Here is a 13136-nt window from a genome sequence, read left to right as displayed (position 1 = left end):
TCTGCAGATTTCCTGTGCACCTGTGTTCCATCCCCACCAGAGAAACTTTGTCCGCGGTGGCTTTCAGGGACAGCAAAGACAGCCAGCACCCAGAACATCTTTCCTGGGACATCCAGCACTGGATGGGGCAGGCGGGTAGCCTGTAAATGGCCAGGCTTTCTGGAAACCAGATAAGGAGTTGTCACCCATCTGACTCTAGATTCCTGCAAAGTGGGGGGGGGGGTTGTTCTTCCTAAAGCTCTCTTATTGAGGCCTGGTGGGCACCCCGGGCTGAAGGCAGTTAGATGAGTTAACGCATCCGTGTGGCCTCACAGCCACCACAGGCCAGTCTCGGATCATTCCACACAAAGTCCCCAGGAGCCCATTTTAGTCTCCCTTGCTTCTCTTCCTAGGCCTAAACAATGATGGGTAGCATCCATCTCTGTGGCTTTTCCTATTTAGAGATTGTGTTTAAATGGTCTCTGCTAGCGTGCACATTTTTGTCTGGCCACCTTCACTTACCACGGCGTGGCACGGATCCGTGCCTCCTCCCTTTTTATTGTTGGACAGTATTCCATGGAAAAGGATAGACCATGAATTACTCATTTAGCAGCTGATGAATCAGTTTGTTTCCACATTTTGCCTTTATGTATAATGCCGTTATGAATGGTCGCATAAAAGTTTTTGCGTGGGCGTATGATTTTTTTTCCCCCTTCACTTGAGTGGGCATTTAAGGAGTAGAATCACTTGATAGTAGTGCAATGAATGCTTAGTATTTAGGAAGTTGCCTGGGGAACACTGGGGAAATGAAACAACCTTACACAGTTTAGTGGTCAAGAGCATAAATCCTTCCAGTTGTACTCCCACCAATGACAGCCGTGTTCTCTTGGACAAAGGATTTTGCCTTGGTATCCTCGTCTGTGAGACTGCATCTGTGGATCTGGAGTCAACTCTGCTGGCTCCTGTAAAGCTATAAAGTCTTGGGGGTTGACTGAAATATAGTCTAGCTATGTAGCCCAGGCCTTAGCATTCCAGGTCCTGGGATTACAAGCATGTGCCTTCACATCTGGAAGGACCGCCCCCGCCCCCTCCCTCTTCCTAACAGCCAGCTGAGCAGTGGCCCTGTAAGAAGACTCTTTCCCAGGGTTCACAGACACGTGCAGGTTATCACAGATGTACCTTGGAACCACTGAGTGGCTTTAGGCAAACTGCATGCCCCTTCTGGGCCTCCTGTCTTAGGATGGAGATGACCCACAAAGCAGCAGCCTGTAAGAGCTTAAGTGATGCCCTGGGCTCCAGCCATGAGTAGGGCACTCCCATAGTTCATAGTTACAGCATTCACTGGAGAGTTTCTGCCTGGGAAACTTTCTTGATTGAATCCTAGGGTTGTTGACAGCAAAGTTTCTGGAGTAAGGGTCCTTGGATCAAATCCTGCCCTGGACACATAGAAAACTCTGGCTTGGGGCTTGGATTCGGTGTGCCCAGAACAGGATAGCTACCTACACTCCTCGGTCCCCAGCTCCTGGACTGATGACCCAGATGAAGACCCATTCAGAACTCATTTGATACAGGGCTAGGCAAGAGTTAGCCGTGTAAATTGCATGCAAGACCTATAGAGCTCAGGGCTCCAGGAGCCCTCTTCAGATCTCAGAGGGGCACTGAATGTAATCAGCTGCCCTCTGCCTCTGGCTTGGCAAAGCCTTATGTCATGTGGGAAATTGCAAGGTTTCCACACTGGCCATCCTTGAGAGAAGCCAGAACTCTGCTCCAAGTGCCCTTTGATCTGCAAGGAATGGCAGGCCCTGGCAGGAAAGGCTATCATTGTATCTGGGCCTCACTCCCTTGCAGGCCACAGGAGGGGTGGTACCAAGCTTCAAGTACCTAAGGAGTTAACAAGGCCACCAATCGCAGCCCAGCTTCCTCAGAACCAGGAGGTGCTTCCCAGCCTTGGCTTTTTTTTTTAATGGACTATGTGCTGATCTTCTAAGTCCAAAGGGGTGAGAGGCTGCTGTTCCAAAAGCCTAGTTCTGCTTAGTTCATAGTGCAAAGGCTGAGCAGGACAGAAACCTGCTCAATTGGGTTTGAGTTCTGGCTTTCAGAGTTGCCACTTTTTTCTCTTTTCTCCAAAATATCTCTCTCTCTCTCTCTCTCTCTCTCTCTCTCTCTCTCTCTCTCTCTCTCTCTCTCTCTCTCTCTCTCTCTCTCTCTCGTTTTTTGAGACAGGATTTCTCTGTGTAGCCTTGGCTGTCCTAGACTCATTTTGTAGACTAGCCTGGCCTCGAACTCACGTCGATCCGCTTGCCTCTACCTCCTGAGTGCTGGGATTTAAAGGCGCAGGTGCAGTGTACCGCCACGCCTGGCCTGGAGTTGCCACTTTCTAAGCCTCCCAGCCAAGGCTTCCCAACACACAAGTTCCTGCGAAGAGTAAGGCATCTTTCTGTCACTCATTTTCGCCTGCTAAGTACCCAGATGCATGGAAAGGGTGTTACTTAACATCTGTCCATCAGTCTTCACAACATCTCTGGGAAGTAAGAGGGTCTAGTTAATCCTCCGTTTCAGATGAGGAAACTGAGGCACTCAGAGTGAAAAGCATTGCTCACAGTCACCCAACAGAAGTGCGATTCATACCCAGATAGCTTTAATTCAGACTTTAACTCAGACCCTCTTTAATTCAACAGCTTCTGAGTCCTGGTCGGGGTGGGTGGGTAGGGGACTTCAACCCAGAGGGAGGGATCACTTGTCCTAGGCTTAGTTCATTCACAGAGCCTATGTCCCGCAGGGATGGGGACCTCTCTGAACCAAGCGCGCAATCGACTCCGTTATGTCAGGGGCGACCAGGGCGTCAGGGTGTCCTTGTCGGTGACCATGCTTTCTTTGGACCGAGTAGACATCTGACCTGCTCAACCCGGAGTCCGGAACGCAGGACCTCAGCGCGAAAGCCCAGAGCGCTTTAGGACTGTCCCTCTGACAATGTGGTGTCACTGTGCAGCCAAAGCCTGGGGAACCGCGTCCAACTCAGACACTCAGCATTCAGTGGCTGAGGAGATCGCCCCGGATCCCAGGAACCCGGGGCCGGGAGGATCCGAGACAAGACTGCCTGCGCGCCGCGCCAAGCAAGCACTCCCTTTTATGTCCAGGAATGAGGCGCCCGCGGCACCCAGGCGCGCAACCCGCGGCGGCGGCTTACCTGTCGCGGAGCGCGTCTGCAGGACAGCGAAGAGCAGCGCGGAGATGATGGAGAGCAGCCACCCCGGGCGCCGTCCCTGCGCAGTCCTCCTGCAAGAAGCGGTGACAGAGAAGGTGAGGTGACATCCGGGCAGCGAGACCAGGGTGCATAGGGCACGAGTCCTACCTGGGTATCATCGTGCAGCCGCCGGACCCCAGCTCCGCTTAGCCCGCGGAACAAAGGCGGCTCTCTGCCGCGACGGCGGGATCGGGTCTGCCGCCCTCGCCTGAGTCACCGCGCTCTGAAACCCGACTCCGCCGCGCCCTGCGCTCCCCCACGCGCGGTGCCCCACCTCGCCGCGGGTCCGCGCCGCGCCTTCCCACGCCCCCTTCTTCCCGCCACCTCAGGGCCTTATGTAACCCGCGAGGAAAGGTCCGCATGCAGACACAGGGGTCCGCAACCCGGGCCGGCTGTTATCGCTGGGGTTTCCTTACATGACAGAGCAGGCTACTGAAGCTCAAAGAGGAGAGGCAGTGTCCCAAAGCTACACAGCTGAAGTCGCTCCGGACTGCTGTGCCACACCCACAAGCCAGCCAGGATCCAGCTTGCATGCCCCAGAGTAGCGACAGGACTTTGGAGGCCTCGTGGTGTGTGCTCTGAACATTTTGGAATCCCAAATCCTTGACCAAGGCGCCTAGCCCTAAGAAACCTGATCTACCCTCCTCCCGCCTGTCCCCAAGTTAATGATGGAGGAACTGAAGTCCAGAGAAGGCAAGCAATTTCCCAAAGTATCCACCCAGAGAGCGGCACAGGGCAGGAAAAGCAATATAAAACAAACGGCAGAGTCTCAGGGCTGACCAGAGTACATAGAGTCAGGCGTGTGTGCCTGCTGGAGAGGAGTGACCAGTTAATTAACAAGCAACACAAAAGGCAGCTTAGCTCTTGGACACACTATCCCCAGGATTCCTTGCAGTTACTAGTGCACTGTGTGGAAAGTGGGGGTGAGGACACTTCCCTTCTCAAGCCAGGAAGGCCAGCACAGGACAGTGCTCACTGCATGTCCACCCTTTTGTTGGCACTGTGCTTATCATATGCTCGGAAGGCAAGGGCCAGGACAAGCAGGGCCATAGGTTTTTTTTTTCCTTTTCTTTTAATTAATTTATTCATATTATATCTTGATTGTTAGCCCTTCCCCTATTTCCTCCCATTCTTCCATCCCTCCCACTTCCCCCCTTCTCCCCTCCCCTATGTCTGTGATTGAGGGAGACCTCCTCCCCCTATATATGCTCTTAGAATATCGAGTCTCTTCTTGGTAACTTGCTATCCTTCCTCTGAGTGCCGCCAGGCCTCCCCATCTAGGGGATGTGGTCAGAAAAGGGGCACCAGAGTTCGTGTGAGAGTCAGATCTCACTCTCCACTCAACGGTGGAGAATATCATGTTCGTCGGCTAGGTCTTGGTAGGGGTTCGAAGTTTACTGCCTATTTCTCCTTGGCTGGTGCCTTGGTTTGAGGAGGACCCCAGGACCCAGATCTGCCTGTCATAAAGTTCTTCTTGTAGGTTTCCAGGACCCTGTGGGTCCTACTATTTCCCCATTCTTCCATGCTACTCTCGCCTAAAGTCTCAAATGGATGTCCTCTCCTCTGACCCACTTTCTTGGTAAGTAAAGTTTTTCATGGTACATATCCCTTGGACTAGTGTTAATAGGGCTTCCTCAAGACCCAGCTATCCCACTCCTTGGCATATCCCCAGAAAATGCCCTACCACACAACAGGGACATATGCTCAACCATGTTCATAGCTGCTTTATACATAATAGCCAGAACCATAGGTTTTTAAGGGACTGAGGTTATCAGGGGCCAAAATGACCCAAGAGCCAGGAGGGCCCCATGAAACTAGCAAGGAAGATAGGGCATTCTAAGGACACTGCCCACGTCAGGTGGCTTTGACATCTCACACTGTCTATGGGTTGACTCCCTTTGCAGCCTGGTGTGATGGGCATAACCTTTGTTTCAAATCGCCAACCTCAGGGAGCTGGCTTTCTCCAGTCTGTATTTCTCTATTATGTGCAAGGCAATCAGCTGGATCTGCAACCGACTTCCCAAATACATTTCACCTAAGGAGACTGCAGTACCCACGACTGTTCTGTCTGACAGAGCTGGCAGCTATGAACTGGTGGTCAGCGTTCCGTGTGGCCCGCAGACATATTTGGATGATTTGCTGGACAGTAGCCTCCAAGTTTTAAAAAAAAATGTTAATAATAACAATATATTTATAAATTATCAAATGTCCATTAAGACCCAGATTCTGAGGGGTTAGTGGGATGGCTCCGAGGTTAAGAGCATGTGCTGCTCTTGAAGATGAAGTTCCAGGTACCCGTATACAGTAGCCCACAACCATCTGTAACTCTAGGGACCTAACACCCTCCTCTAGCCCCTGTGGGCATGCCTTCACACATGTACATGCAGACACACACACAAATTGATAAATCCTTACTTAAAACCCTGATGTATGGATTTTTAAAATTCAGGCAAGCCTGCTGACATGGGGTCTGTATTCTCCAGGCCAAATTTTATTGGAATAAAATCAGTTAAGGCAATACTCTCCATAGACACCACAATGTCTCGTTTCTCCCAACAACAAGACAACGAGTCGGTCAGTATCACACTTCAAGTCTGTCTTTGCTCTTAGTACGTAAGAGTGGGACTGAGTTGAGAGCTCACCAACCTGTTCCAACAGGGCAAAGAAAAGATCTGTGGAGAAAGGAGGCCTGTTTAAGGGCAGATGGAGAAAAGCATATGTTTACTACAGAGATGAGGTTTACGTACACAGATAAGATGGGGTTACGCAACAAGCCTGGCCTGCCCCAGCTCTGTGTCGCCTGCAGGATGAAGGTATACCTGCATTCAATTGACTGGCTTGACTTGGTTCAACCGATCAGTGTTGGAGAATGCAGCAGATTCCTTTACAACTCTCTCAGAGAAGTCCTGGGGACACCTTTGTTGATTCTAGGTAAGTGCCCAGGATCCCAACTGCTCAGAATCTGAAGACCAAGGTCGCTGCAGTCCGTTCCCCGCATGGTAACTGAAAACAGACCCACGCCAACAGCACTCATCCGGCGCCTAATTCACCTGGGAAGCCAGACCACATTCATTGACAAGAAGACTATATGTTGGAATTTGGCCTGAAGGTGGGAGTTAAGGCCTAAGATTGATGAGGGGACAAGGTATATCTGAGTCCTAAGAGCTGAAGGGGGCGGGGGCTGGAGTTGGGGGTTGAGGGGTGGGGTCAGCTGTGGGTGTGGGACGGATGGGGCAGGAAGCCAAGCAAGGCATTCCACCTCCTGCCAGACAGTGCTGTGAGGGCTTAAGTGATTTCCTTCAATTCAATGTGAAGTTGTAGAAATAGCCAAAAGGAAGCGTCATGTCATAGCCAAGCTAGTCTAAATTGTTTACCATGGTGCAGACCAATCTGCAAGACTGGGACGTGTAGAGGCCAGGGATTTAATGTCCCCAGTTCTCCAGAGCACGACTAAATGAGCAGGCTGTCCATTTTCCTATAATCCAGCCAAATGTTCCAGCAGGCTTTGAATCCAAGGGCATTCCTCAGAATCTCTCCAGCAGCCGGAAGGGCACAGGAACCTGGGAGGAGCATCCCAGACCTGGTTCAGAAAGGATACCAAGAGCCAGCCAGTGCACGCCATTCTCAACTGGACTTTCTTCAGTATGTGGGTACGACATATCTTTCGTATCTCACAGGAGATATACATAAAGCCCGCCTTGTGTGTCTGATTAATGAGAAGAAGAAGCAGACTTCGCCAGCCTGCCAGAAGACAACTTAATAAAATAATCAGAGAAGAGGGCTGCCTCCTGGAGAACCATGACTGTTGTACACACAGCTGCTCCCCGGGAGCGGCTTGTATTCCATTGAGACCTTGGCTGTGTCTATGTCGAGGAGACTGAGACAACTTGTTTTTTCAGCCTGCCACACAGTGATGGATTTGAAAATTCTGACAAGCCAGGAGTGAGGAGAGCAAGAGAAAACAAGAGAGAGGATGTGGCAGACGGTTCCTAAGCCTGCCCCAGTGCCCTACCAGTGTGTCCCTTACCTCCTCTCTTTTGTCATTTACCTGCATAGTAGCCATTGGTCCCTGCCCGTACCCACATTCCCTTCACCTGAATGCTTCCTCTGGTCCTGGAGCCTGTCCTGTTTACAAGTATGACAGAATTAAATTCCTCCTCCAATTTTATAGCCAATGGAACCTGACTAATACTTATTCTTTCTTCCAGATGCTGTGTTCTGAGAAAGTGATGTCTAAACCTCACTCTCACTCTTGGTCTCTCTCTTCCTCCATCCCTGCAAGGCCTGGCACACAGCCGGTGAGCGCTCTTCCCCTGAGCTATACCTCCAGCCCCATTTTGAGAAACTTCTTAAGGCATTTGGAATGTGCTCTCACAGTCCCCACTCAGCCACAGCTAATGCCCCTCAGGGCCTCTTCCTCCTTCCCTGCCTCATGCCCCCTTCCTTCACCCCTGTTCCCTAGGATGATACTCACTGTACAACAGAGGAACATCAGATACTATTGTCTAGGTAGCCTAGAGTGAGAGTAGGGAATTTCTCTTCCACACTTTCACACATTCATGTTCCCTGACCCTGTACCTGAGATACCTGTCACTGCTCACAGGCTCCTGATGTCACCAACATAGAGAAAGGACAAACATTACAGATGTGCGTTCTTAGGGGTTGCGTGATAATGAACACTGAAGAGTTTGTGTAGATACAGGACAAAACCGTATAATGTGTTCTCATCCTTGCCATGTGAAAGTTTACTTTTTGAAGCCTTCCCTGAGCCCCCACTTGCTGGATTATACTGCAAAACAGTGCCAAAGGCTGAGTCGATCGGAGCCAGTAAATACACTGCATCTGTCCTAGCAGCTGCCGTTGATGCTACCATCTGGCCAGGCTCGGGACAAGCTGCTGTCATATGCCACAGTCCACTTGGCTTTTGGCAGGAGCCAGGCACACCTTTGCCTTGTAAGCCCTGGTGCTGTCTCCGATGTCCACAGTATTTCCTGGGGTCTTGATCGCTTCTGCCTTGCTATCTCAAAGTGGGGAAGCAGTCTCAAGAATGCCCACTTGACTTTTCCTGCAAGAAGTCAAGGTGCTGATGTCAAGGCTCTGCCGGAAGCTCAGTGGTCTATGCCAGGGAGGTGCTTGAGACTAGGACCAGAAGGTTCAGATAACACAGATAAACTATGGAAACAGGTAGACAGCCTCCCCACGTCATCAACTGCTTTACACCAAGGCCCCTTCTTCACCTCACATCTACAGCTTCGTGGGTGGTTTACTGCAACCAATAAATGAGAGAAGGGAAGGGAGGAACTGTGTCACAGATAAACCAGGGTGCAGTGCAGGCATTCAGGGAGCGTAGACACAGAGTCCTGCATCTCCTTCCATAGTGACCCTCAAGGACAAAGGTAAAGAGAACCCTCTCTCTAGGTGCAGCCTTAAGCTGTGCAGCCGTCCCACCTCTCTGAAGGAGGGAAGGGTGGCTTTAGAGGCACAGAGAGGCCTGAGAAGTGGGTGCAAGTCTTGGGTGATGGGCAGAAGTCTGAGCGACAAGGTCGGCTAACTCAGGACGGGAAGTCCCAGGGAGAGCCAAGGAGATGTTAGCAGCTCACGTATCTGATGTAGAAGCACAAAGACCCGAATTTAGAAACCATGTAGAAGCCCGGCGTGGTATGAGCACCTATAAGCCTAGCACAGAGACTGGTGGACCTGGGGGCTTGTGGGTCAGCCAGACTACATGAAATGGCAAATGGTGAGATCTATGTTCAGTGAGAGAGCCTGTCTCAAAAAAAAAAAAAAAAGGTAGAGAGTGATAAAGACACCCAACATTGATCTCTGGTCTCCACACATGCGGACCCCACCATCCCCTCGCCCCCACCATACACACAACAAAACATAGGAAGGAGGAGGAATGTGGACTGACCTACATAAGCGCAAAGGCTATGCTCACTGTGCAACTCACCCTGCTCACTGGAGACTGTCCACCATGGAGAAGCCTCTGCAACCTGGAGAGATCGGTCAACCTTCCTTCTTGTCCAACAGCATGGACTGCTCCCCTCTAAAGCAGATCTAGTCACTGATGAGGCTGACGGCTATCCCACCAGCTGAAAACGAACACACTGAGATCTCCATGATGCAGCCCAGAAAGGCCGGCCAACAACCTGGTAACAGACAGATTGAGCAAGTCTTCCTCACCAGCACCAGAACATCTAGTGTTGGTTTACCTTCCCTGGCTGAGGGCCTTTGCCAGCTCCACCAGATCCCCAAATAGACAATAACTGCTTTGACCATCTTGTGCCCACAGGATGTTGTTCAAATGAAAATAAGCATTTTATGACGGAAGAAGAGTGACAGTGGGTGGGCAGCCATTCAAGGAGGCCAACAGTGTGAGCGAGTGCCACGGCACCAGAACCCAGCTGGCTATTGGAATGGTAGAAAAGCCTGTTAAAGGCTCAGCAGGGGCACCAGCTTAGGGACAGCCTGGTGCGGAGCTGTGGCAGTCACCTGCAGAATGTAGCAGACACAGTCACTGACAGGCCACATGCTGGACTGTGTCTCCTGAGTCTAGGATACAGATGTTCCTCAGTGTCCACAGATGACTCGCCGTCTAACACCTAAATCCAAAAAAAATGCTCAAGTTTCTCATATTAAATGGCATCGCATTTGCATGTCAATGCATACCTTCCCATACATTTATTTTTTAATTAAAATAAAATTACTTTATTTTCCTCCATTCCTTTTCCTTCCACCTCCTCGCATGACCCTTCCTCATGTTTTTTCAAATTCATGACCTTTAATTATTGTTACTGCATGTGCGTGTGTGTGTGCATGCATGCACGCACACACACACACACACACACACACACACACACACACAAAATACTGCTTGCATGTACATGACTTCAGGACTGGTCACTTAGTATTAGATGACTAACTAGGAGCTCCTCACTGGGAAAGACTGCTTCTCCTGCTCTCAGCATCCCTTAATTGCCTATAGTTCTTTGTCTAGGGGTGGAGGTCCATGAGATTTTTTTTCTTCCTTGTTAGCATATCTATTAGTGTTGTCCTCATTCAGGTCTTGCTGAGGCACCCATATGACCCTAACCTCTGTCATTCCTAGAAGGCACAGCTGGCTTCCTGGCCCTCTGGCTCTTAGAGTCTTTCTGCTCCATCTTCTATGATGTTCCTGAGCCTTAGGAGAGAAGTTGTGTTGTAGACATCTCACCCCCCACAGATCTTAAATCATCTCTAGGTTACTTATACCACAGACTTAACATCCACAGTTACTATATGGCATTGCTCATGGAATATTGGCAAGAAAAGTCTGCACATAGTACAGTCAGACTATCTGGTTTTGACCTGCATTTGGTTGAATATACCTGGGTCTGGAAATCAAAGGATTGACATTGGGATTAAGGCTTTTTCCTCCCTTGTCCAGAGAAGCACTGAAGCCCTGGACTATCACTGGTCAGAGAGGTTGGATCCAGCAGAAAAACTTTTCCAATGGAGCGGTAAGTCTGTGAAATTTGAGGCTGTCACCATGACTGGATCACTTTGCGTTCCTCATGACAGTGGACAAGCTGGCGAAAAGGAGTAATATAAGTAAGAGGAGTGAGCCTCCGTGTGCACCAGGAGCCAGAGTAGCTCCCGCTCCTGGGAGGGGGCACACATAGATAGAGAACAACCTAGAACGTTTCTGGTGCTTCTGGGTCCCAGGGTGATGGCGAGGAGGTCCAAGAACAGTCGAAGCAAGCCTGAGACCAGACTTCAAAAGGATGAAGTCTGGACCATCTTCCCAGGAAAGCCAGCCAGAGCATCTGAAGTGTGGGCTGAGAACAAAGGAAATATAGGACGGGCGGTAGAGGAGGAGACAGGAGTGGCTCAACTGGGGATGGAGTTTCCTTTACTCTCTTGCTTTTCAGAGATGTCAGTTGGCCGTGATCTCACAAGGGACTCTGACCACCAGTCTTTCATCTCTTTTCTTAAGATATGTGAAGAACATTGTGTTCCCACAAAATACAACCATCTCTTCTCATCCCTAGGGCACATTCCAAGAGCCCCCATGGATGCCTGAAATTGCAGATGGCTCTGAACACTACAAGTGGCATGGTTTTTTCCCCTATACATGATTTTGGTTAAATGTACTTTATGAAGTGGGCACAGTAAGAGAGTCACAACCACAAAATAAAAACAAATGGGAGTAGTTATATCATTATACCTAATAGAAGCCTATGGATGTAAACTTCCCTCTCCTCCTCTATCCTTGCCCCCTTCCTTCTCCCTTCCTCTCTCTCCCACTTCCCTCCCTCTCCCTCCTCCTTATCCTCTCGTTAGACCATATTCTATCTTTCGCTTGTGATGGTGTAAGATGATGCAATGCCTAGTTATGAGAGGAAGTGAGGTAGAAGGCATGGCAGCGCAGGGAATCGTGAAATGGAAACCAAGGAATTATCCATTTACATTTCTGGGCTATGGCTAACTCATGGGCTATGGGAAACTGTGGGAATCAAAACCACAGAGAGCTGGGGACTTCTGCCCAGGAGTGGGGTTTGTTCCTGTCTAGAACAACTCTGCACAGCCCACTGATGGAGTACACAGCCCAGTGCACAGCTCACGGATGGAGTGCACACCCCAGTGCACAGCTCACTCATAGGGTACAGAGCCCAGTGCACAGCTCACCAGTGGAGTGCACAGCTCACCGACAGAGTGCACAGCTCACTAGTAGAGTACAGAGCCCAATGCACAGCTCACCAGCAGAGTGCACAGCCCACTGACGGAGTGCACAGCCCAGTGCACAGCTCACCAGTGGAGTGCACAGCTCACTGATGGAGTGCACAGCCCAGTGCACAGCTCACTGGTAGGGTACAGAGCCCAGTGCACAGCTCACCAGCGGAGTGCACAGCCCACTGACGGAGTGCACAGCCCAGTGCACAGCTCACTAGCGGAGTGCACAGCCCACTGACAGAGTGCACAGCTCACTGGTAGAGTACAGAGCCCAGTGCACAGCTCATCAGTAGAATGCACAGCCCATTGCACAACTCCAGCCTCTCGGGCTTCACTGAGCACCTTCTCTTCTGGTCTCCTGCCTCCAGGTGGCCGTTTGCTCCTGCCACAGTGCAGCCATGGCTACCGAGCTCACCTCAGTGCCCACCATCTGCACAAGCTGACAATTCCTTAACCCTCAGCCACCACACTCACTTCTCCCTCCTGCTGTAGGGCTTCATGGAGCCGGAAGCCTGAGATGCTGTGGAGCTCACTTGCTGTGCACATACAAGCCCCTTGCAAAGGCACAGGAAATAATATGTGGCCAACCTTGAACAATGGCAAATAGAAACAATGGAGGAATAAATATTTCCCCTTCCTCTCCCGGATGAGACCCCGAGGCGTGGCTTCTCCAATGGCACAAGGAAGACAATCTTATTTGTACCAGGGGCTCGTTTTCTTTTCTTATTTCCCTCTTTACTGCCCCTCCACTCCCAAGAATACTTCAGAATCAACAACCTTGTGACTTTGCTCAGTCTACCAAATGCATGGACATGTTAGGGTAATGGATGAGTTCTGTATCTTGGTCAAAGAAACAGAGCAAAGTCTGCACACACTGTGATGAGCCATAACCAGGACACAGAAGCAAGAAGACTCTTCTCTCAGGGACCATTTCTATATTTTGTTACCAGACACAGGAGGTAAACACAAGGATACTGGCCTTCCGGAAATGTGATTAAACATTGGAGATGACTTTGGGCTTCCAAAAGCCACAAAATGGAGGGAGGTATCGGTCATTTTCAAGAGGATAGTGGGGATTCTATCCCTCACATATGAGCAGTGTGGAGTATCCAAAAATAGGCTACCAGGCTTTTAAATCCAGACATTGTCCCTTACAGGCTGTGTGACCTTAGCAAAGTTATTTATTCTCTCTGCTCATCTT

General features: G+C 50.3%; 1 protein-coding gene and 1 long non-coding RNA gene across 3 annotated transcripts in view; one reads left to right on the top strand and one right to left on the bottom strand.

Annotated features, from left to right (window-relative positions):
- The window catches only part of COL15A1 (collagen type XV alpha 1 chain), a 106839-nt gene extending 102799 nt beyond the window's left edge, over positions 1 to 4040 (bottom strand). Inside the window, exons 1-2 of one of the 2 annotated variants that reach the window (XM_084791459.1) lie at positions 3640 to 4040; positions 3167 to 3255 (exon numbers count right to left, since the gene is read on the bottom strand). In XM_084791459.1, coding sequence (XP_084647585.1) covers positions 3167 to 3255; positions 3640 to 3641 — 91 coding nt within the window. In that variant the 5' untranslated portion in view covers positions 3642 to 4040. The other variant, XM_084791458.1, reaches the window with a different exon arrangement.
- Positions 3183 to 9928, top strand: LOC311602849. The gene is made up of 3 exons (XR_014780877.1): positions 3183 to 3279; positions 6030 to 6154; positions 7432 to 9928. It is a non-coding gene; the product is annotated as an uncharacterized lncRNA (long non-coding RNA).
- The last annotated feature ends 3208 nt before the right edge of the window (positions 9929 to 13136 follow it).

The sequence above is a fragment of the Acomys minous genome, assembly GCF_964271855.1.
Source record: "Acomys minous genome assembly, chromosome: 1".
In the NCBI taxonomy this organism is placed as follows: domain Eukaryota; kingdom Metazoa; phylum Chordata; class Mammalia; order Rodentia; family Muridae; genus Acomys; species Acomys minous.
The sequence above is the reverse complement of the archived record's forward strand: the minus strand, read 5'-3'. Positions and strand labels throughout refer to the sequence as shown.